The sequence below is a fragment of the Talpa occidentalis genome, unplaced genomic scaffold (genome assembly GCF_014898055.3).
Source record: "Talpa occidentalis isolate TD23 unplaced genomic scaffold, MPIMG_talOcc4v2.1 talOcc4.14, whole genome shotgun sequence".
In the NCBI taxonomy this organism is placed as follows: Eukaryota; Metazoa; Chordata; class Mammalia; order Eulipotyphla; family Talpidae; genus Talpa; species Talpa occidentalis.
This window is the reverse complement of record NW_023601433.1, coordinates 42,397,353-42,421,359: the sequence shown is the minus strand read 5'-3', so window position 1 is coordinate 42,421,359 and position 24,007 is coordinate 42,397,353. Positions and strand designations below refer to the sequence as shown.

Genomic DNA, 24,007 nt, shown 5'->3' with positions numbered 1-24,007 from the left:
TATTACATAAAAAACAACTGTGTAGTCCAATTTTCTAGACACAAAGGATATCTTCTAACTATTGAAAACAGTAAGCAGGGAGTCACTAAGCGAGGTATTTACATGCTAACAACTACATATTTTTATATGGTACTATATTGACCTCAATTAGAATGCTAACAAGTCTATAATCCATTAGTCAAATTTTTAAGTAGAAAATTATTTTGTAAGTGTTTTTAGGTAGTAATCACTAGCTAAAACTCAAGTTACCTCACATTCCATCCGCAGTAATGCACCAAGTAAAGGACCTCTCCACCTTCGACATCAGAATCTTTAATACTAGCTTCATACATTTTTTGATTTTTCCCTCGTCCATACCGCACTTGGACTTTCATGCCTGGTGGATAGCACTCAAACTCCTCTTCCTCATTGTTGTCGTCATCATCTTCATCCTCTTCCTCCTCCTCCTCCTCCTCTTCTGCTTCTTCATCATCTTCATCTTCCTCTTTATTCGTTTCATCTCTTGAAAGGTTTAAAAAATTGCAGTTAATAAAAGATACTTCATAAGCTTTTCAGTTCCAAACCACATATACTGATAAAAATGGTGGCTGTGATTGTTCCGGGAACAGCAGGTTCCATGTGTATGAAATTCTCTGAGTTTCAACTTAGTATTAAAAACCAAAACTGTATAAGATAACCATGGTTACAAAAAGATACATTTAGAGAAATGAAGATTGAAAAATAAGTGCATTAAAGGAAAATTTCCAACAGCTAGATGAACAGAAGTTGTGCTGAGTAGCAAGAAACTAGTTAAGGTCAACTGTAACAATATTCTCATGTTTTTATTATAAAAATGTTTTATTTACATCTCAGATGACAAAAACACAAATCATTACACTTCATAACCATTTGCTGACCAAAAGTTATTTTTCATTCAATTATTTCCAACCTCAGGATATTTAAAACATTTTTTTTTTAAACTAGTTGATGGCTGGTCTTAGTAACTTTAAAAGTTGCTGCAACCAAATTTTCAAATGTTATACTAATTGAAAATACAATTTTATCTCTCAGAGGACTAACTATCACATCAAGTTTTTTTCTTTCTGCTCTCTTTACCACATATTTATTAAAAGCCAGGCTACCAATACTCTAACTTTGAAGTTCCAAAGAAACAGCACAGGAGAGGCCAATTCCAAATAAAACAAAGCTAAGAGTCAAACCACTTCAGAAGCAGCGCTGTAACTGTTTTGATCTTCTCAATATCAAGTACTTTCTAAAACTGAGCATTCATATTCATTTTATATTAGCTACAAATTTGTATTAAACAAGCTGGAGAAAAGTATGTATTTAATTATTACAACAGTTTTCTCTCAAAAAGAATCCACCACTATGTAGCTGACAAATGAATAAATGTCATAAAACAGAGCAAGACAACTAAGTAATCAAGCTTTAAAAATTAATGAGTATATTTATATAAAGCCTCTCTACTGATAATTTGAATTTTACATTCTTTCATACATCATTTTTAATCAATAACATTTTATCATATCTAATTTTATAGTTATATAGGCAACAAAAATAATATATAAATAATGATACAAACAGCACTATTTTTTTTTATTCTCCTCTTTCCCTGTATCAGTGAGTGGAAGAACTTGGGGCCCAGACTAAAAGACTTGTGAAATTAAGTGTGACTACACAAAAGTACCAAATATATCTATTTTCTCTGAAATATATAACAAAGTCTATAAAGATTCTCAAGAACTTTTCCTATTTTAATAAAGAACTCATTTACAGTCAAACAAATATGTTTTTTAAAACTAAAACCTAACCAAAAGCCTCTGTAATGAGGTTAAAAATGTGAACTCTATTATTGAAAATACATTAATATTTATATAATGAAACCATTACTAGTAAGGCTAACATTCTAAGAACTATCAGAAAGGGTGTTATGGATGATAAACTTTTAATAACAAATTTAAATAAATGTTTTATCTATGATGTATAATTAAAACAGTTAAGACATTTTTGGAAAAGAAGACTACTGTTTAAGTTGTAATATGATGTCCCCTGCATTTGGGGAGAAAAGGAAGTATATTCTGATACAACAATAAAAAGAAGAGATTTATTATATACTGAAAAGATTTCTCAAACACCTTAGAATCATCATGTTGGAGAGAAGAAAGAGCATAAAAGTCTAAAATTTTTAAAATGAAAACAAATTTTAAACTGTATCCTACGTTATAAATATAATGCAATAAACACAACTAGTAAATTCAATAATAACAAGCACAATCCTACTTCAAGTTGGTAGCCAGGTCAAACTTTTATTTAATCTGGAATAAAAACCTAATATACTGTATTAATAAAACAAAGCAATAAAAAAATTCACATGTAATATAAATCTCAGTCACAAATAAAATGAAATGCATTTAAATAATATATCAAAATAGAAAGAAACAATCACTGTCAGTCAAGGAAAATACTCTACTCTCCTCCCTAAGAATTCAGTGGCAAGATCAGAGTAAATGCATCAAACCTGAAAGAACACAGAATGCCAACAAAAATAGCCTTTGGAAGTATAAAAACCAGCATTTAGGTTAAAATAATAAAGCTAATGTATGTAAAACACACACACACACACACACACACACACACACACACACACACACACACACACACACACACACACACACACACACACACACACACACACGGCTCCAGACACATTTTGTCAGTTATGTTTTAGACAACTACATAATGTTTTGGAAAACCAAATATATTAGTTATTTTTCATCTAAATTTACAAAGAAATACCAGAACTTCCCAAGATAACGTCACCCTCCTTACAATGGAGAAACAGTAACTACAACAACAAAAAGTTGTAATTCATTAATACCTACTAAGGGTCAGGCACTGAAACAGGCATTTTACATAAATCCGATTTATTTAATCTCTCATATCTGCACTATGAGGAACATGGAAAATTCTTGGCAGTAGTTAATTACTTAGAGCAATTTTATACACTAGAAAAATATCTATACATAATTCTTTATAATTGTGTGTAGTTTTCAATTGCACTTATCTAATAAAATTCAAAAATCAATTTCAGATATTCCCAAATACATAATACTTCTGAAGAACATCTACAAATTAGGGCAGTCACACCAGAAGATTTTCATTTGTGTTATAATACATTTACAACTATCTACAGTAAATAAAATAGATATATAGCTAAAGAATTAAAGGAATAAAAACCTACAAAATATTACCTTATGCTACAAAACAATTATTAACAAAGAGAAAACATAGGCTTATCACAGTGCCTTTCACTCAGTAGATGCCCCAGAAGTATCTGCTGAATTTAAAATCACGTTTTTATGCAAAAACCTGAATCCTCATTAAGTTTCTTAATAGTTGAAATAGTGTCCAGTAGCAGCAAGGAATACTTCAAACAAACATTCATTTACACAGGAATATAAACAACTGTATATAAACAAACACTGTACTATGGTCATCTAAACCCAGTGTTTTCCTTCCATGTTCATCTGCATACCGTGGCCAGAATTTCAGAAGGATTCTAACATGATCAAGAGGTTTGAGGCAAAAAGTTGAATACTTACTAATTTTTTTTAGTAGTTGAAAAGTCTCCCTTAACAGTAAGAAATAATTGAAATATACATTTGTACACACAGATAATAAGCATCTTCTATTATATTTATCTAAGCATGTTTTTTCTCTCTCCCTCTTATCTGCATGCTGTGACCGAATTTCAGAAAAAATACTGAAATGATCAAAAATATTTGGTTGCATTTATTTAATTGAATCAAAAACAATGAGAATGCATAGGTTTTTTAAACCTCAGAAATAGGATAAAATATCAACGATCAGTTATAAAATCCAGGGGTTCACTCACAGTGCATAAGTTACAGTGTTAAATAATTCACCATTCCAAAGTGACCGAAACAAGCACATACTACTATCACATAAAACGTAACAATTTTGGCCTTTAAAAAACTAAGTATTAGCATTTTTCGATTATTATTTTTCACTACAGAAATGAATACAATTCTCAAAACTTAGAACCAACATACATCTACAAAATATTAGAGAAAGCCATCTTCCCAAATTTATATTATCTGGTTAATTTAGCAGAGCTTAATTCAGTAAAAAGTATTTTTATGTAGATTATATTCTTATAAATTTCCATGATGAGAGCAAGAATGGATCAAAATGTGATATGCTACAAACTTGCATTAGTAGGGTCTCTGAAGGAGGTAAATGCTAAAAATAGTACAAATTGCTCAATTATTCTGTATTTTGTCAATCAAAATTAGATTCATACATATATACAAAGAGCAAATTACAAGAATTCACTCAGACAAAATGCATCTTAACCAAAAACAATTTCTTACCCAGATTTTGCTTTTTCTTCTTCAGCTTCTACCTTTATGCTGAGGGATTCATCTACCTCGGTTGTCTCATCGTCTTTATCTTCCAAATTTTCATTTTCTTCTGTTGTTTTGATGTTAACTTCTTTTTCCTGATCAGACTGTGTAGGTATAGATTCTAATAAGTTCTTTTTACTTCCCTAGAAAAAGATCAGAGGAACTAAACCAACAAAAGTAAAAATTGTCAACCTAAAGCCATGATCTAACTGTTAGCAGTAAGAGGTATACCAACCAATACTAACAATGAAAGTGCTCTTAGTTATTTTTAAGAAACTCACACCATTCCTAAAACACTGGGCAAAAACAGTTAACAGCTAGCAAATACTTATTTCATTTTAAATTATACAATAACAGTACTTAATGAAAAAAATGCAATAAAAATAAATATAAAATTATATGAAATTATTAAGTATGAAACTTTACAGAAGACATATAAAATGTAGCAAAGAAGGCTAAGGACTATTAACAGTATCTGATTTACCAGGGTGGGTTTAATATTTTCCTTCCTTTCAATATCATCCTCAGAAGGCTTTTCTTCTTTTGGTACTGTATTTTCCTTTTCTTCAGTCTTTATTTCTTTAATCTCTGGTTCATTCTCTTCCTTAACTTTTATTTCTTTTACATTTTCACATTCCTTACATGGCTTGTTAACAATTTTCTCTGGCAATGCCATCTGAAATTCAATATTAGCCGACCTACAGTACTCCTCAAAACCATATAAGTATCTGGAAACATTAAAAGAAATTACATTTGGGAAAATGCTTCAAAACAGTAATGTAGAGTTGTGATTTTAAAATCTGTATTCATTTTTTTAAGTTCTGAGATATTTGGCCATAAAACGTCAAATTTATTAGTTCAGTGCTTCCCAATCTGTTTAACCCAAACAGAAACATTTCTTAAAGGAAAATAAAATGGTTCACTAAAATGACTGCTAAACATGAAGACTGTGATAATCTTTTTTTTTTTTTTTTAAATGTGGCTATTATGGGCCTACTTTGTGGCGCAAGGGGTTAAGATGCAACCTATGAAGCTATCCGCAACCACTGAAACAGGAGTTCAATCCCCGCCCAGTGAGCTACCCACATGGCACAGCAGACCTCTTCTGACTTGCCTGCTGCTCCCCTCAGCAGTGTATTCAGTCAGTCCGCTTGTTCTGTTCTCTACTCTGTCTCTGGCGAATTCTCTCACCCCCACCCCCTCACATACCTCTGCCCTGTACCCCAGTTCTTGTATGCATAAATAAATAAATCTTTTTAAAAAATGTAGCTATTTGTAAGTATTAGTAATAGCATCTACTTGTTGAGTACTTCTTAAATGCCAGGCATTGGTCTTTTAGTGTATGTAAACTCTCATTTAATCATCAGAGTAATTCTATGAGCAAGCAGTATTATATTTTTACAAACGAGGAAACTGAGGCTTTAGGATAACAAATAAATGGTCCAAGGGCACAAACAATAACTGGCAGAACCCAGGATTGAAACCTGGGTTTATTTGACTTTAAGACTGTGGAATTTGAACCTCTACATAGCACTTTCCAAATTGACAACAAAAACTTTTCTCACAAAATATCTCACAGATCTAGTGAACACAATCTACAAAATATTATTACAAACTCTTTTACTAAAAATTCCTGATTTCCTCTTAGAAAAAAATAATAGTAAATTCCAATATGCTTTCTAGGTAAAACACAGAATATAGCTATATTAAGTGCACTAACTTACTTTTTATAAGCACATTTAACATTGTATCCCGCAGCTGAGTTTAAGACAGGGATTCCAAGATCTTGGTAGACTTGTTTCCACACAGCTCCACTTTCAATCTAATGGACAAAGTGAAATGAAAACTCCCAAATTAAAAGGTGGGAATATAATAAAATTTTGACAAATACAGTATATGTAGATATGTTTACATTTATTGGTTCTAGACTCACAGGAGTGAAAATATCAATCTCAATAAATAAAAAAATTGGTTTACAACATTTTAAAATAGGTTTTATTTTTGCCAGCTGTGTCTGTATAAGTGCTGTCTTCTCCCTTCCTTTTTCTAATGAACCTGCCCCTATAAAATGTAAAAAGTAGGGGCCTCCCCGGTGGCACAGCAGGTTGAGCTCAGCGCTATGAAGCTGTCCGCAGCCTTTGCAGTGCAGGTCCAATCCCCAGCCAGCCAGGGAAATTCCCACATGGCGCAGCAGGCAGGCCTCTCCTGTCTTGCCCACTGCTCCCCTCAGCAGTGTATTTCGGTCCTTCTGCCTGTTCTGCTCCCTGCTCTGTCTCGGGTGAATTCTCTCACCCTCACGCGCCTCTGGACTGTACCCCAGTGCTTGTATAAATAATAAATAAATCTTAAAAATAAAAAATTAAAATGTGAAAAGTAAAATGTGAAAAATAGTAAGAAACTCACTAAAACAACTTACTAAATGGGGAGAAAATATTTACATACCTTATTAGCTCTGACAAGGGATTGATACCCAAGATTTACAAAGAATCATTACAACTCAAGAAAAAAAACCACCCAATCAAAAAATGGGCAGGGGCCTCCCCTGGTGGTGCAGGCGTTTGAGCGCTATGCTGTGAAGCTGTCTGCAGCCTCTGCAGCACCGGTTTGATCCCGGCTGGCCGGCAAGGGTCCCACATGGCGCGGGAGACCTCTCCTGTCGCACCAGCTGCTCCCCTCAGCAGTGTATTTCGTCAGTCTGCCTGTTCTGTTCCCCGCTCTGTCTCTGGTGACTCCTCTCACTCTCCCGCGCATCTGGCCAGTACCCCAGTTCTTGTGTAAAATAAATAAATAAATCTTTAAAAAAAAAATGGGCAGAATTGCTATACAGGCACTTCTCCAAAGACATACAAATGGTCAACAGGCACATAAAAAAACTGTTCATCATTTTTTATCATCAGGGAAATACAATTTAAAACCACAATGACATACTACCTCACATCTCTGAGAATGGCATATATTAAAAAGATCAGAAACAACAAGTATTAGCAATGACGAGGAGAAAAGGGAACCTTCTTACACTGTTGGTGGGAATGTAGACTGGTCCAGCCCTATGGAAAACAGTATAGAGGTTTCTCAAATTTTAAGAATGGATCTCCCACCTGATCCAGCAATTCCTCTCACAGATATCTACCTGAAGAATACAAAAACACTAACACAAAGGGATACATGTACTCCTATGTTCGCTGCAGTACTATTTAAAATAGTTAAGTTATGGAAACAACCAAGTGCCCAAAAACTAATGAATGGATCAGGAAGATGTGGCATAGATACACAATGAAATATTATTCAGCTTTTAAAAAAGATAAACTTCTGCCATTTGCAACAACATAGGTAGAACTGGAGAGAATTAGCTCAGCAAGATAAATAAGAAGTAGAAAGACAAATACAGAATTATGTCCTTTATATGTGGGATATAGAAAAACAAAATAAATGGTCAGATAGTCTCAAACCAGTAACAATCCCTAGAAATCTGACTGTAAAACTGAAGCTACTAGAAGGGGAAGGAAGAGCACAAATTGGGGAGGGAGTCCAATGGACTAAGGTGGAGAATTACGTGTTCTTTTGTGGTGGGTATGGTTTGGTAACAATGGAAGATCCTATACCTCTAAAACACAACCATCATTGTAAGTCAGTGTTATTTCAAGAAATATAATTTTTTCTTAAGTAAAATTTTTTTTTATCTGAGGAAGCCATATTTCTACTTGTACTTTCCATTTTCTTTTCTCCTACTTTTATGCTTTTATTAATAGATAATTTTTAGATGAGAAAACAGGTATGAAAATCATTTCAATTTTGGTTTAATACTTACATTATCAAATCCTCCAAGTTTGTGTACAAGTCTGAATAACTTAAAGAGATTCAAATTTCGATATCCAAGTACAGGTCGTTTATTGATAGGTGTGCCTATAAAACACAAACTATATTAGAACCATACTACATTTTTGTTTAAACTTTTAAAAGATTCAAATTTTAGCACCAAGTATATATAGTATAATACATATATTTTTTTGTTAATCAAAAACACAATGTTTACTACTTAAGTCCATTTCATTAAAAACTTTTTTTTCCGGGCCTCCCCGGTGGTGCAGCGGTTGAGCGCTGGGTTTCGAAGCCGCCTGCAGCCTCTGCAGCGCCGGTTCAAACCCCACCGGAGGGGGGTCCCACATGGCGCGTAGACCTCTCCTGCCGCCCGCTGCTCCCCTCAGCAGTGTGCTTCAGTCCTTCTGCCTGCTCTGCTCCCCGCTCTGGCTCTGGTGAATTCTCTCACCCTCCCGCGCTTCTAACTGTACCCAGTGCTTGTATAAATAAATAAATAAATAAATCTTTAAAAAAAAAAAACAAACTTTTTTTTCCTATCAGGTTTCTGAAACTTTACAGGATTTCATTCCCCTGATGAAAGAAAGAATAAAAACCAATAAAGACAAATGAAATGCTAATAAAACAAAGATTTTAAAACTCAGGAAAGAAAGACTTAAACTGAAAAACTAAATTGATGGAAAACTTATTTTTATGATTCTTTTATTTTATTAACTCTATTATTCTAAACAATGATTCTAGAGAAAAGCTATAGTTCTATTACATTCTAACACATGAAAACATAAGGCAAAAACACTAATCATATTATCAAACCATTAGAGTGCAGTAGAGGAATTAACAGGACAGACACACACTTATAGAACTACCCAAAAGAATTCATGACTGATTTTATCCATTTACTTCACTTTTTAATTTATCATATACGTAAGTCTAAGAAATAGCCTCCCTTCTTAGGTCAAGCCTTCATTCATACAACAAAATGTTACAGGAATCAAAGACATTTTATACTGAAGAATTAAAGAAAGAAAGCCTACATAGTAGTAGGCTTTAAGTCTACTAAGCCACTATCTTTTATGAGGGCGAAAGAAGACAGAGCCAACCTCTACTTGTCAGCAATATAAACAATTTAAGAAACATTAATTCCCAGAGTATAGTGGTACTTCCAAATATTACTCATTCATTTTGTCCTTTTCAAATGAGAAAGCTTTCTGTCTCTCCCAACTTCCTTTTTAGAACTTTCTTAGAAGAGAAACTATAAATGGCCCAGAGTGACAGGGTCATAGTTACTGGAGGACTAGGTCATTACTGTAAATTAGAGATTAGCATTAATTTATTTCTCCAAATCTTTGCATTTTTTTAATAGTATTACGCAGATTCAATAAGCTAAGTCAATACTCACCTCAAGACACAATTTTCCCTATTTCTGGTTTTCTATGGATGGTTTACTTCTCTCAATTTTATCTATGGTGTGTGTTCTATTTCTCATATACTATTACAAAGTCTATCAAATGGTGATTTTGGAGCAGGAGGCTTTTCATTAAAGGCATCTGTTTAGGTGCTAATAAAATGGTACTATGATTCCCATTCTGCTAATGTTCCCAAGTACAGGGGTTCTTTGGGATCCCATGGATAGGAGGACAGAACAATACAGGTATTTATGGAACCATGGTCAAAATATCCAGCAAAATACTGTCAAATTCTTCATTGCACTTACAATGACAGACACTAGGTTAGGAGCTAGTGATTGGCTATCAAAAAACAGCCAAACACAAGTATCAAATCACTATGTTGTATGTCTTAAACTAATGTTACATGTCAAAGCTCAATTACAAAAAGAGAGAGCTATGATTAACAGTGACATGAAACCTAATAAACAGAATTCTTATCTATAAAATATTATCTATTTGCTACCTGTAACAATAATGATAAATAAAGAAAAAACACTCACCTCTATCTTCCATAAATTTATACAACTGCTGAAGAAAGTTCTCCCTTTCTTCTGGAAATGGTTCTATTTCTTCCTAATTTTAGTCACAGAAGAAAAAAAATATTATTTCCCTCAATAAGCATTTCAATAATACAAGCATATTTCCTATCAATAGCAAAGACTAATACTCACTAAAATATTTCAAAGTTTTTTTTTTTTTACTAAAAAAGATATATTTAATACTAAGCTTTTCAAAACCAGAAAAGTCTAGATCTAAAGCAAACTCATTGCTTTACAGAGTATGGCCTCAAAGGTATCTCTATATTGAGAATTCCTCACTAAAGTAAATTCTCATATAAGAAACAGTAAGATGATTCATGAACTTTTTACCATATCAGAGATCTACTCCTTAAATTAGGGTTGCAGGTTCAAGAAGACCTACTCTTACATTAAATTGGGTCAGGGTTTAACATCAAAACTGACTTTACTATTGCTCCTCAGGAACTATACAAGTTTGGGTCCCATTAGCTGTAACTATAAGTATCCTTCATTATATTCAGCCCCACTGTATTGTACTTCAAGCTTATAAAATCAGTAAAGTGGGGAACAAACTTGATCTACAATACCTGAAGATTCAGACTTAGGAAAATCTTCAAGTAATAAAATAGTTCCCCGATTTATCAATTACAAGGGAGGGACTAGCTTCTTGTTGCTGTGGCCAGGGGCTGTGGCAGTAGGTCCTGAAGCAACCTGCAAGGAGCAGGGTAGTAGGTGAGATTGAGGAACTCATCAATTCAGTGACTATCATCCATTCAACAAACATTTAATGAGCACCTGTAAGTGTAGGCACTATGCTAGGTGCTGAATCAAATAAAAAAATAAACGATGGAGGCTGATATCACAAAACATGATTACGAGTAACTGTAGAAAGTGATTCAAAACATAACACCTAGGCTTTACAGTTACTCTGGCTGAAACATATGCATTTCTAATAGTAAGAGTTAGGAGCATACTTTCAACTGCTATTCTAAATAAGCTATCATTTTAATCTAAAAAATCATGTGCCTAATGCCATTGTTTGTGTGAGATTTGCCTCTTTATTTTTAAAAGCTAGTACAGCAAAGGAAGGCAAGTGAAAAACTAAAATCAAAAACACATTGAAAAACTATTTGGCTTGCTAGTTGGACAGAAAATAAATGACAATTATTACTTTGTTTATGATGAATCTCTATTTATCAACTTAAACATGGACTACATATTCTGGGTTTTGGTAAAGTAGCAGACATAAGTATAAGGAAGTCCATTTTCTAGATATTACCTTAAATATCCTAATGGTATAATATTTGACTTTCATAAACTACTAAATTTATTCCTGATGTAAATATTTTTAAGTGAAGTTTTTATTTAAGAAAATATTTAATCTGAAAACTAGGTATGTTTTTACAAAAGACATTTGCAAAACACAAATTTAAACAACGAAAGTTTTGGTAATTAATATTTATTGATCATCTGTTACATGTTACCTACCATGACAAACGTCATGAGTATGAATATGAGTAAAACAGGGACCCTACCCTTGAGGCACTTACAGATTAGTGGAGGAGAAAGCAAATAGAAAATAAATATATTTATGTGTATATGTACACATACCACAAAATATGTACAAGCAACAATACTGATTTATACTAGTAAATGGAGTGGCTAACTTTTCACAGATGAGGGAGGTAATGGTTCACAGGTTTCTCTTAATAGAGGTGACACATTACAGTGGTTTTGAAAAATGGACAGGAATGTCCAAGGATGACTGAGAGAGGAAAGGGAATGGCACTGCAGGCAAATGTACTGGTATGCACAAAGGTGAGAAGAAGCAAGATATGCAATTTTGATGCTGCTATAGCACAAAGTTCAAAGTAAGAGGGTATTCCACCTGAAGTGATGAGGGGGAAAACAAAAGGCTGTGGCTGGACCATAAAGGAGTGAAGTTTGACTTTTAGAGTGGTGAGAAATCACTGAGGAAGTTTTAAGCAAGGGATTAATTGTTCATTTTAGAATTTAAAACAGAAAATCAGTCAGAGAGAAGACTGAAGCGGGAAACTTTTACCCTATACATTATAATTAATAGCTCACTATATCAAAACAAACTCCAAAAACAATCCTATTTCATTAAGTTGTTTACAGCAGTTAAATGGAAGAATTTCATAACTTACCTAAATTTTACATATTATTGACAAATTATCTTAGTCTCCTAAAAACACTGAATACAGTTCACTTTGTGGTCAAATATAGTAATCTTCACTATCTGCACCATTCACTCAATAACTTTTAGAAAGCATTTCAACAAATCATTAATGTAGTGCGAATGTAGTGCAATGTCACTTGTAATTTCAAGGACTTCTATCCTTGGTACTTGTCACTATGAGATCTAAGATCTAAATGATCTACCTAGGATGATCTACCCATTTGTATTAGATAAAATGATCTAAGATTCTCTGAATTAGAGATATTAATCTTTACTTTTGTACTACTTATTCCTTTAATATGAGATGGAAGATATGATTTATACTTTTGTAGGTGTTTTCAACAGAATATGCCGATATACACACTGTATAAAGTGACAGCTATTTACACAGTGCTGAAAAGTATGTGAAGTTTTGTTACGTTAGATGAATATTTTCTTAATCATCTGATGAATCAAAGCCCAGCAAGATTATGAAACACTGAGGTTACTGGAATAATTTTACTTAGTATTTTTAATTCCATGACATCTTATTTCTATTTTAAGGCAGGCAAGCAAACTATGTGATTATAATGACTACCACAAATACATCTTTATTACAAATAAGACTAAAAATATTTATGTGATTAATGATTTCATGCCAAATTCTAACCAACAAAGGAAACCCTACTCAATTTTTAATTTTAAAAAGCATCAACTGTTTTTACTTACCTCCTCTTCACTGCTATTGTCCTCCTTTTCTTTTTCATCATCTTCTTCTTCCTCTTCTTCCTCTGCCTCACTGCTAGAACTATCTTCTTTCAATTCAGTCTTCCAGTTAGCAGGAATAGTTTTACTTTTGTGAAATTCAAGTGCCTGATCAAAGGCTGAAAGAGATCATGAACTATGTGAACTGTAAATATTAAGACAAATGGTTCATCTAAAAATATTAAACAAGATAATCAAAAAAGCTATTGTGCTAATACTGTTAACATTTATGAAGTGTCTGCTGTGTGTCACGCACTATGTGAATTGCTTTTCTATGTAGCAACTCATTCAATGCTAACAGTCCTAGGCATCAGGCACCCATTTAGTAGATGAAAACACTGCTCACTGGTAAGATGATTTCTGATCAAGTAAATACAAGAGAAAAGAGCAGTTTTCTTCTTTTAAAAAAAACTTAAGCATGGGCTTCCCCGGTGGCGCAGCGGTTGAGCGCTGGGTTGCGAAGCTTCCCGCAGCCTCTGCAGCGCCAGTTCGATCCCGGCTGCTCCCCGGCCACCCGAGGAGGGTCCCACATGGCGCGCAGACCTCTCCTGCCACCCGCTGCTCCCCTCAGCAGTGTACTTCGGTCCTTCTGCCTGCTCTGCTCCCCGCTCTGGCTCTGGTGAATTCTCTCACCCTCCCGCGCTTCTGACTGTACCCAGTGCTTGTATGAATAAATAAATAAATCTTAAAAAAAAAATAAATAAATAAAAAATAAATAAAAAAAACTTAAGCATATCTATTGCTACTAAAAACAACTTTAAAATGCATATATTTTAAATCATTTACCAAAAGACCATTTAACCTATTATAAACCAGGCACTGAGGCACTATAATAAATATACATTATTGGACATTTATTACAAATATATTCTCTACATTTTTATTTAAATTTGAATTAAGATTATAATCTAAAATTAGCTAGATATTCTAATTTTACAATACATGGAAATAAATTCTAACTCATAAGTTCCTGAAGATTCTTAATCAGGCTAGTGTAGCATGTTACTGGATTTGTGAACACAGGCAAGGTGAAAATAAATAGCTATTTACAATGCCAAAAACCAAGAATTGCAATTACAGCATATTTTTCAATAAAATATAACTACTATAATAATTAGTGAGAAATGCCAAACCAAAATTACTATTTGATTCCTATTTCTATCATTCTTAGGAACCAAAATTTTATTAGGCACAAGTTAGACTATATAAACAGTTGATATAGTTTTTCCCACTTTTAGATTACTGTCTCTAATTATAAGCTTAAAAAAGAGAAAACCTATAATAAGGCAAATAGTTTTACAAAAGTAAATATAAAAATAACAAATATTTTAAAAAATTTTGAGAAGTAAACAAAAATTTAATTTTCAAAAAACATTCATTGGTTTTCATTGGTTTTTAAATTAACTATATTCCAAAATTACATTTACCTTGTTTTAATATAGCATCAGGCTTTGGTGCGGTGTCACTTGTAATTTCATGAACATCTTTTCTTGGTACTGAAGTACTATTTCATTTTTTTAATTTTAAAGGGAAAAAAACACAAAAATACAACAAAGATTAATTAAAAGAATATAATTACACACCACAGAAAAATTGTGTAGTGATATTTTCAATGAAAGTGACTGCACAAAGGGTTTCAAGTACCAAATAATATGCTAAGCCAAAGTTAGGTAATCATCTATAAAGATGTCTTACAAGCAAAGTGTTCTCAAGTATCAGAGTCCCTGCTAAGTGCAATAACAAAAACACCAAAATACTGAAAATAATAAAAAAATAGCAGAGCACATTAATCCGATTAAAAAAAAAAGTCAAACAGGGCCTCCCCAGTGATGCAGCGGGGTGAGCACCGCGCTGTGAAGCTGTCTTCAGTCTCTGCAGCACGGGTTCGATTCCCGGCCTGCCAGGAAGAAACCCACATGGCATGGCAGACCTCTCCTGCCTCGCCTGCTGCTCCCCTCAGCAGTATCTTCGGTCCGTCTGCCTGTTCTGCTCCCCACTCTGTCTCTGGTGAACTCTCTCACTCTCCCGCACCTGATTGTACCCCAGTTCTTGCATAAATAAATAAATCTTTAAAAAAACAAAAAAGTCAAACTGTAAGATTTTTTCATTATCTTGGATTAATCACAAGAAATTACTAAATTTAAGACTGGAAGAAATTTACTACTTTATAATGTAAATGTTGTTTTAACAAATTCCTTCAAAGAGGATTGTAGGCTGATAAAGCAAATGTTGGCAGCATACGTCTAAAGTACATAAGCAAACTTCCAATACACAATTGAGAGTTTTAGATGGAACTCCCCAACCATAAGGAGGAGTCAGAAGCAAGTAACTGGGAGAGGTCCTAACATAGAGGTAACATATATTTCCTTTTTTATAGTACTATATCATCATTCGGCCTTTCTGCACTTGGTTTGTATCAATTTATCCACAACAGCCTGAAGATTATTCTAAATACCTTTTCAGTCTGCCTATTTAATTTCTATTTTAAAATTTTCAAATATGTACAAAAGTGGATGGAACAGTGCAATGAACCCCCATGTATCTATTACTTAACTACAACCATAAACATAATTGAATCTGGTACTTCAGCTATACCCCTACCTATTTCCTCCCACCCCAAGTGTATTATTTTGAAGCAAATTCCCAACATTAGATAATTTGTTTCTTTTTTCCAACATTAGCTAATTCAATTTATGATGTCATTATGGATCTTTAAAAAAATTTTTTAAATATAATGATACAATTATCACACACAAAAATTAATAATTTCTAAATATCATAAAATCAGCATTTAATTTGAATGCTCAAATATCTCGACTTTTCTCAATTTTGTTTAAGTTGGTTTCATAGATTGGTTTTATAATTACATTTCAGAATTTGAAAACTCAAAACACCAAATCTTAAAACATGATGATTCTTTTACTCACCCAATAATTACCTCAATATAAAATACATGAATATTCTAGTTATATAATTCTTAAAGAAAAAAGGAAAATTTATAATTCAGTTCTAAAAATGGTTTACATGAAACATCACTTTATTACCACAGAAATCAAATGTTATACAAGTATCAATATAAGTATGATATACTTAACAAGCAAATATTGACTATTTAGATGGTAATGAAAATCTGAAAATACCAAAATGAACAAGGAAAGAATCTTTAAGATTACTATATCTAAGAACATGAAAAACAATCACATTCTGAAACATTCTATATGAAGAAAAAGGAAATAAAGGCCTAAGGTCATTGGAAGCAATTTATCACCCAGCATTCTAATGTAGAAAAAGAGCGTATTTTCACACCAAGTTTATTATACTTACAATTTCCCATCTTTGAAAGATCGAACGAGAATATTGTCTTTTTTCACAGCAATTTCATCACTACAATCAGGACAAACCACCTTTAAGAAAAATGTGAAACTATTATAAATAAAAACACATTTACACAACTATCTACTATTTTAATTATTTTAAAATTAGTTTCAGCTTAAAGTTTAAAAACTAACTTTAGTTTGAGGATAAATAGGTATACATACATGTGGATATATACACAAGTAATTGTAAACTTATGTCCCATGTCCTCCCAGCTCTCTGGATTACTCAACATTGTTTTTTAGCATAGGCACTTTCTGTTGAAAGCAGAAGTGTTGCCATATAACTAGAATGAATTCATGGACCAAATTCTAGTCAGAAATAGAAAGCTGGAATGTAAGTAGAACAGGGATGGGAAAAAAAAGAGGCAGAGCTAGAGTCTTAACAGACTAAAAGATGCACAGAAAAAAACGGAATCAGGTATCAGAACTTTAACCAGAGTAGTCTGTATCTTAAAATAGAGAGATGAGATTTAACATATTATTTACCTTTAAATATATACTTATTACATACTAAAATTTCTTCATAATTATACCCTAATTCTAAAAAGTAAATATTTTAGATAGTACTATAGATTATAAAAAGTAAATATTTTAGAGTGGGTATCTTTCTGGAATTTTTATAAGATTCATTACTAACATTAAAAGATTTTTTTATTTGAAGTCACCTCAGCTGTTAAAGGATAAAGCATGTCTTCCCAAAGGCTGTGCTAATGCAATGCAAGATGCTTGTGCTTTTTATTGCTTTAATTCCAAGACAGCCCACTGTGTACACCAAGAATAAGTTAATAGTATAGCTTATATACATATTTTAAATGTTTGCGTAGAACTGGGATGTAGGCCAGAGGTGTAGAGGTGGGTGCAGGGGGTGAGGTGGGGGGCCTTGTGCTGAGAGGATACACCAGAGACAGAGTGGGGAGCAGAACAGACAGATTTTACTGAAATACACTGCTAAGGGGAGCAGCAGGCATATCAGGAGAGGTCTGTTGTGTCATTAAGTGGGTTAGCTCCTTGGCGGGTGATCGGACTCAGGTTATAGCGGTGATAGCACTGAGACTCTTTTATTTATATATATATATATATATATATATATAAAGAGCTCTGCATCTTTTTTTAATATTTATATATATATATATATATATAATATAAATGAACTAAGTTAAGTGTAATGGGTTACTTTAAAGGTTTATTGTTTCATTAGCTCTGAAAAATGACCCAAAGGCACATAAAGGCATGTACTCTCACCACAGCAGAGAAGAGCCAGAAACAGGTTAGTTTTAATTCAGTTTAAGGTAGTTAACATTTTCCATAACTTCAATTGCAGTACTTTCTTATAGCAATACTCAAATGCTGATGGCATGAAAATCTTTTACATATAAGTGGAATTTTTTCCCTGTCATTTAAAAAAAAGCCTTGAGATAAATAGTATTTTCTCATTCATTCATGTAGTCACTCTAAAAGTATTAATTACAACCACAAAGTATTATACAAGATTTGAGGACTGAGGCCAAGGGAGTCACTGCTCCTCCCCAAATATAACTTGCATTCTAGTTGGGAGGACAACACAACAAATACACATTTAATTGTTATTATGTTGTCTTTATCTAGTTGGTTAGAGACTACTTTTTTTTTTTTAAAGATTTATTTATTTATACAAGCACTGGGTACAGTCAGAAACGAGGGAGGGTGAGAGAATTCACCAGAGCCAGAGCAGGGAACAGAACAGGCAGAGTGACGAAATACACTGATGAGGGGAGCAGCGGGCACAGCAGGAGAAGTCTGTCACGCCATGTGGGACCCTCACCAGGTCGCAGCCCAGCACTCAATCGCTGCACCACCAGGGGAGGCCCTAGAGACTACTTTTTTAAAGACACATTTAAGCTCAGTTTTGAAAACTGAGTAGTAATTGGCTTGGCAAAGGATGTATCTATGTGTACATGTGTGTGTAGTGAGCCATAGGGAGGCACTGAAAGTAAAGCAAACAGAATATGAAAGGAACTGACAGGGCAAGCAGTAGAACCCATTCCAAGAAGGAAAAGGTAGGTGCGGCTAACTTCCTGTCTGGATTGAATAAGAGACATAAGTAGGGTTCAGTTTGTTTCAGTCTTGGAGGCCATGTTAATTGTTAGGATAAAATCTAAAACTTTTAAGGTAAGAATCTAAAACAAGTATTTTTTTTTTTGTTCGTTCTTCAAACACTGTAAAATTTTAATAAGCAATGTAATAATTAGCTTAAACATTTACTTTTTTTTTTCTCTTTTTTTTTCTCTCTTTTTTTAAATAATAAATTTTATTTTTATATTTCCCCATACAATTGCAAAAGCCCCATTCTGACCGCAATCCTTCCCTTCCCGCCCCCCACCCCCCAAAAAGTGTCTCTGGTTCATCGTTTTTTGTTGATTTTGATTTTCACTTTCTTATATTCATTTTCCTGGTCCCTTATTTAAGTTTTCTAGATTCCTGCTATGAGTGAGACCATCCGGTATTTTTCTTTTTCTTTTTGGCTTATTTCACTGAGCATGATCCCTTCCAGTGCCATCCATGTTGCTGCAAATTGCATGTGTTTATCTTTTTTGAATGCTGAGTAATATTCCATGGTATATATGTACCACATCTTGATCCAGTCATCTACTTTTGGGCATTTGGGTTGTTTCCAAAGCTTAGCTATTGTAAACAGTGCTGCTATAAACATAGGGGTGCAGGTGTTCTTTGGAATTGATGTTTCTGTGTCCTCTGGGTAAATACCTAGGAGTGGAATTGCTGGATCATATGGAAGCTCTATGTTTAGTAGGTCCAGAAATCTCCACACAGCTCTCCATAGTGGTTGGACCAGTTTGCACTCCCACCAACAGTGCAGAAGAGTTCCTTTTTCTCCACACCCTCGCCAACATTTGTTGTTGCTAGTTTTTTTAATATGTGCCATTCTCACTGGTGTGAGATGGTATCTCATGGTAGTTTTGATTTGCATTTCCCTGATTACAAGTGATGTTGAACATTTTTTCATATGTCTGTTGGCCATTTGCATTTCCTCTTCAGAGAAGTTTCTTTTTAGCTCTTCTGCCCATTTTTTGACTGGATTATTTTCTTTGTTGTTGCTGAGTCTCATCAGCTCTTTGTAGATTTTTGTGATCAGTCCTTTATCATTAGTGTTGGGTGCAAAAATGTTCTCCCAGTTGGTGGGGTTTCTCTTTGTTTTTGTTATTGTCTCTTTTGCTGTGCAGAAGCTCTTTAATTTGATGTAGTCCCAGCTGTTTATCTTTGCCTTCACTATCACTGCTTTGGGTGATGTGTCTGTAAAGATGTCTTTGATGTGCAAATCCCATAGTGTTTCGCCTATATTTCCTTCTATGTATTTTATGGTTTCAGGTCTTATGTCTAGTTCTTTAATCCATTTTGAGTTGATTTTTGTGTATGGTGTGAGGTAGTGGTCAAGCTTCATTCTTTTGCATGTAGCGACCCAGTTTTCCCAGCACCATTTATTGAACAAACTTTCTTCGCTCCAATGCATAGTCTTTGCTCCTTTGTCAAAGATTAGTTGACCATAAATCTGTGGGTTTATTTCTGGATTTTCTATTCGATTCCATTGGTCTGTATGTCTGTTCTTGTTCCAATACCATGCAGTTTTGATGATTATGGCTTTGTAGTATAGTTTGAAGTCTGGGAGTGTGATGCCTCCATTTCCTTCTTTTTTTTTCAGTAGAGCTTTGGCTATTCGGGGTTTTTGGTGATTCCATATGAATTTCATCAATAATTGTTCTATTTCTTTGAAGAATGACATTGAAATTTTGATTGGAATAGCATTGAATCTGTATATTGCTTTTGGTAGGATGGCCATTTTAATAATGTTTATTCTTCCAATCCATGAGCAGGGGATGTCTTTCCATTTCTTTGTGTCTTCTTCTATTTCTTTTAACAGTGTTTTATAGTTTTCTTTGTATAGGTCCTTTACCTCTTTTGTTAGATTTATTCCCAAATATTTGATTTTTTTTGTTTCGATAATAAAAGGGATGGTTTTTTTGATTTCTTCTTCTTCAGATTTGTTGTTTGTGTATAGGAAGGCTACTGACTTTTGCGTGTTGATTTTGTATCCTGCCACTTTACTGAATTGATTGATGAGTTGAATTAGTTTTTCTGTGGAGATTTTGGGGTTCTCTATGTATATTATCATATCATCTGCAAATAGTGATAGTTTGACTTCTTCTTTTCCTATTTGGATTCCTTGGATGTCTTTCTCTTCAAACAAGTATTTTTTATGTAAGTATGTCAAGAATATTTGACTTATAATATAATTTCACAGTCTAGTTGACAAAAATTATCTATCATGATCCAAAATGATCTCAATTTTATTTTTTTAAAAAAGACTTATGTTATTTATATATGTATACAAGAACTGGGTCTAGGCCAGAGGTGCAGGGGGGGTGAGAGGATTCACCAGAGACAGAGTGGAGAGCAGAAGAGGCAGACTGACTGAAATACACTGCTGAGGGGAGCAGTGGGCGAGACAGAAGAGGTCTGCGGCACCATGTGGGTAGCTCCCGGGTTGGGGATTGAACTCCTGCTACAGTGGCTGTTGATAGCTTCACAGTGCTGAGACTCAACCCCTTGCGCCAGAGAGATCCCTGATCTCAACTTTAGGGGGAGGATAGCATACATCAATAATTTTAAGATTTTTAAAGTAATGAAATGGTTGCACAAACATTATTACCTTTCAATACCATAAACACTAAAGTATTTTTCTAATCATCAAAGAAACTATTCAGAAATGTTGGCAAGAAAATCTTAATACCGAAAATACCAATAGTGAAAATTTTAATGCTTCTATTGTTTCAGAAAAAGACATGTAAAACTATTTTTCAAAACATGTTTTCCAAAGTTGTTACAAAAAATCTTAGTACTTCAGGGAAAAAGAAATAGTCACATACACTGCTGTGCCATGTGGGTCAGCTCCCTGATCTGGGATTGAACTCAAGCTGTGGTGGCTGAGGATAGCTTCATAGTGCTGAGACTTAACCCCTTGCGCCACCAGGGTGGCCCTTACAGGGCACTTATTTTGTGCAGAACACTGAACTAAGCACTCAGCATAGAGTATAAAACAAGTTCACTGAAAAGGATGACAGACATGATTTGTAGATACAGTAGAAAAGAAATGTTCTTTGCAGGCTCTTGCATGATGGATTTAGGAATTTTAAAAGCTTGCATTATTAATTTTCTACCCAAAATAGAGAGAACAGTATAATGAACTCCCATATATCTAGTCTCTAAAATTACAATTTTTGCTTTTCTTAGATGACACTAAGAGTTTTTATTATAGTCAAAGACAATTTTGAAAGAAATTGTGTAAACTGGTGATGTTAAAATAACTGCCCATTTTGTACCCATGAAAACAACACTTAAGAAAATCAATTATTTTCTTCATTAATTTGTATAGTTGAAAACTAAATTCTTTTATTCTAAAATTACTCACCAATGCAGGAAACCATAGTGCTTTCTTTTTATCCAAACTAACATAATCTACACATACAACTTTTCCCAGTAGTTCATCAATCTGCTTCCTATCATCCTCATCTTCATCACTGGAGGATGAAGAAGACTCTTCCTCTGGTCTATGGAAAGAAAGAAAATAAGGTATTTTCCATTTATCATTACAGAGACTAAGCACACCAAACTGATCAATAAAGATACTCTAGAAGTCCTATTCCCAAGATTATTAAAACCCAGAAAATAATTAATATAAATTTTAAGATATTTTACTAAATTTCTAAGAATTAATTTAAAAAAAAGGTCATCATTAGAGGAAAGAACACAGTTTTCCTAAAATCTTTCAGGTTAATTTAGTGCTATTTTGAAAGATTAGGGAAGATCAGAATAGAATATTAACAATGATCACCCAATTCTCAAAAAGCTGAAGATCTCATATTAAATATCCTAAGACTACATTAAAATATACTAGGTCCCACTCTTGGATTCAAAGAGTTCTAGAGATGATAATTTTATATTCCCAATACAAAGCTAATATTAAAAGGAGCCAATCTTTATTTACTGGGGGTGTCAGAGTAGGAAGAGGAAACAATCTGAGGAAACAATCTGCTTTCCTTAGTATCAAGTATACAAAAACTAGGTATTCATAAAATATACAATATGGTTCTTTATATTATGTTAAAAATTCCTTTCAGTTACATTGTATACTAGGCTCATAAAATTGAAAGCTAGTTAATGTCAGAAGAAAAAGTAGCTATCTAAAACCATCCATTCAATGATAAGGGGAAAGTAAGGTAAAAAGTTAAAAAGAAAAATACCACAAAACAAGAAAGCTCCAAGAAAGCTCACAATCAGTGCTAACGTAAGGATTCTAACAAGTAACTGCTCAAATGTTCAGAATAAGGGAAGACTAAGAAATACTAAATAGAGTGCTATGTATGTTCTTTTATAAAAGAATGGTTAGTACTGATGACTTACAGGAATGAAAACATTTTTGGGATAGTTGACAAGTGATCAAGATCAAGATCATTGACAAAAAACAAATTCAAAAATTATTTTAAAATTTTAAAAATATTATGTTTGGTTAATTGGGACTAATCTATATATTCTAAATTGTCTTTGATGCCTTTCCAAAGGGTTGACAATGTAAATTATCACCCTTTTATATATTCCAATATAAATATAAATGAAGCAAAAACTAATTTATTTTTTTTTAAGGTACACTGATTTTTTTTTTTTTTTTAAAGATTTATTTATTTATTTATTTATTTATGCAAGCACTGGGTACAGTCAGAAGCGCGGGAGGGTGAGAGAATTCACCAAAGCCAGAGCGGGGAGCAGAGCAGGCAGAAGGACCGAAGTACACTGCTGAGGGGAGCAGCGGGCGGCAGGAGAGGTCCGCGCGCCATGTGGGACCCTCCTCCGGTGTCCGGGGAGCAGCCGGGGATCGAACTGGAGCTGCAGAGGCTGCGGGCAGCCTCACAACCGAGCGCTCAACCGCCGCGCCACCGGGGAGGCCCTACACTGATTTTTTTTTAAAAGATTTATTTTATTTTTATTTATTTTTTTTATTTATTTATACAAGTACTGGGTACAGTCAGAAGCGCGGGAGGGTGAGAGAATTCACCAGAGCTAGAGCGGGGAGCAGAGCAGGCAGAAGGACCGAAGTACACTGCTGAGGGGAGCAGCGGGCGGCAGGAGAGGTCTGCGCACCATGTGGGACCCTCCTCCGGTGGCCAGGGAGCAGCTGGGGATCGAACCGGCACTGCAGAGGCTGCGGGCAGCTTCGCAACCCAGCGCTCAACCGCTGCGCCACCGGGGAGGCCCGCAAAAACTAATTTAATAATATTGAAGATTTTAGTATGATTTTGGAGAATATCACTATGTCAATAATCTGTCAATAAAAACTGTCCTCTAGTAAGATCAAAGCAAATATTCAAAGTCTGCTGCTGAACAGATGTACTATAAATGGCGCTTAAAGCTGTTTAACCCCCTAGAAAAG

At 34.0% G+C, this 24,007-nt stretch overlaps 1 protein-coding gene across 5 annotated transcripts in view; it reads right to left on the bottom strand.

Moving 5' to 3' along the window:
- Positions 1-24,007, bottom strand: part of ARID4B (AT-rich interaction domain 4B) — a 134,565-nt gene that overhangs the window by 42,740 nt on the left and 67,818 nt on the right. For 3 of the 5 annotated variants that reach the window (XM_037510397.2, XM_054694984.1, XM_054694985.1), the window contains exons 8-17: positions 21,992-22,130; positions 16,478-16,557; positions 14,581-14,657; positions 13,118-13,272; positions 10,192-10,264; positions 8,236-8,330; positions 6,152-6,249; positions 4,912-5,155; positions 4,395-4,570; positions 250-501 (exon numbers count right to left, since the gene is read on the bottom strand). In XM_037510397.2, the coding sequence (XP_037366294.1) occupies positions 250-501; positions 4,395-4,570; positions 4,912-5,155; positions 6,152-6,249; positions 8,236-8,330; positions 10,192-10,264; positions 13,118-13,272; positions 14,581-14,657; positions 16,478-16,557; positions 21,992-22,130 (1,389 nt within the window). The remainder of the gene's footprint in view (positions 1-249; positions 502-4,394; positions 4,571-4,911; positions 5,156-6,151; positions 6,250-8,235; positions 8,331-10,191; positions 10,265-13,117; positions 13,273-14,580; positions 14,658-16,477; positions 16,558-21,991; positions 22,131-24,007) is intronic. The other 2 variants (XM_054694986.1, XM_037510395.1) reach the window with 2 other exon arrangements.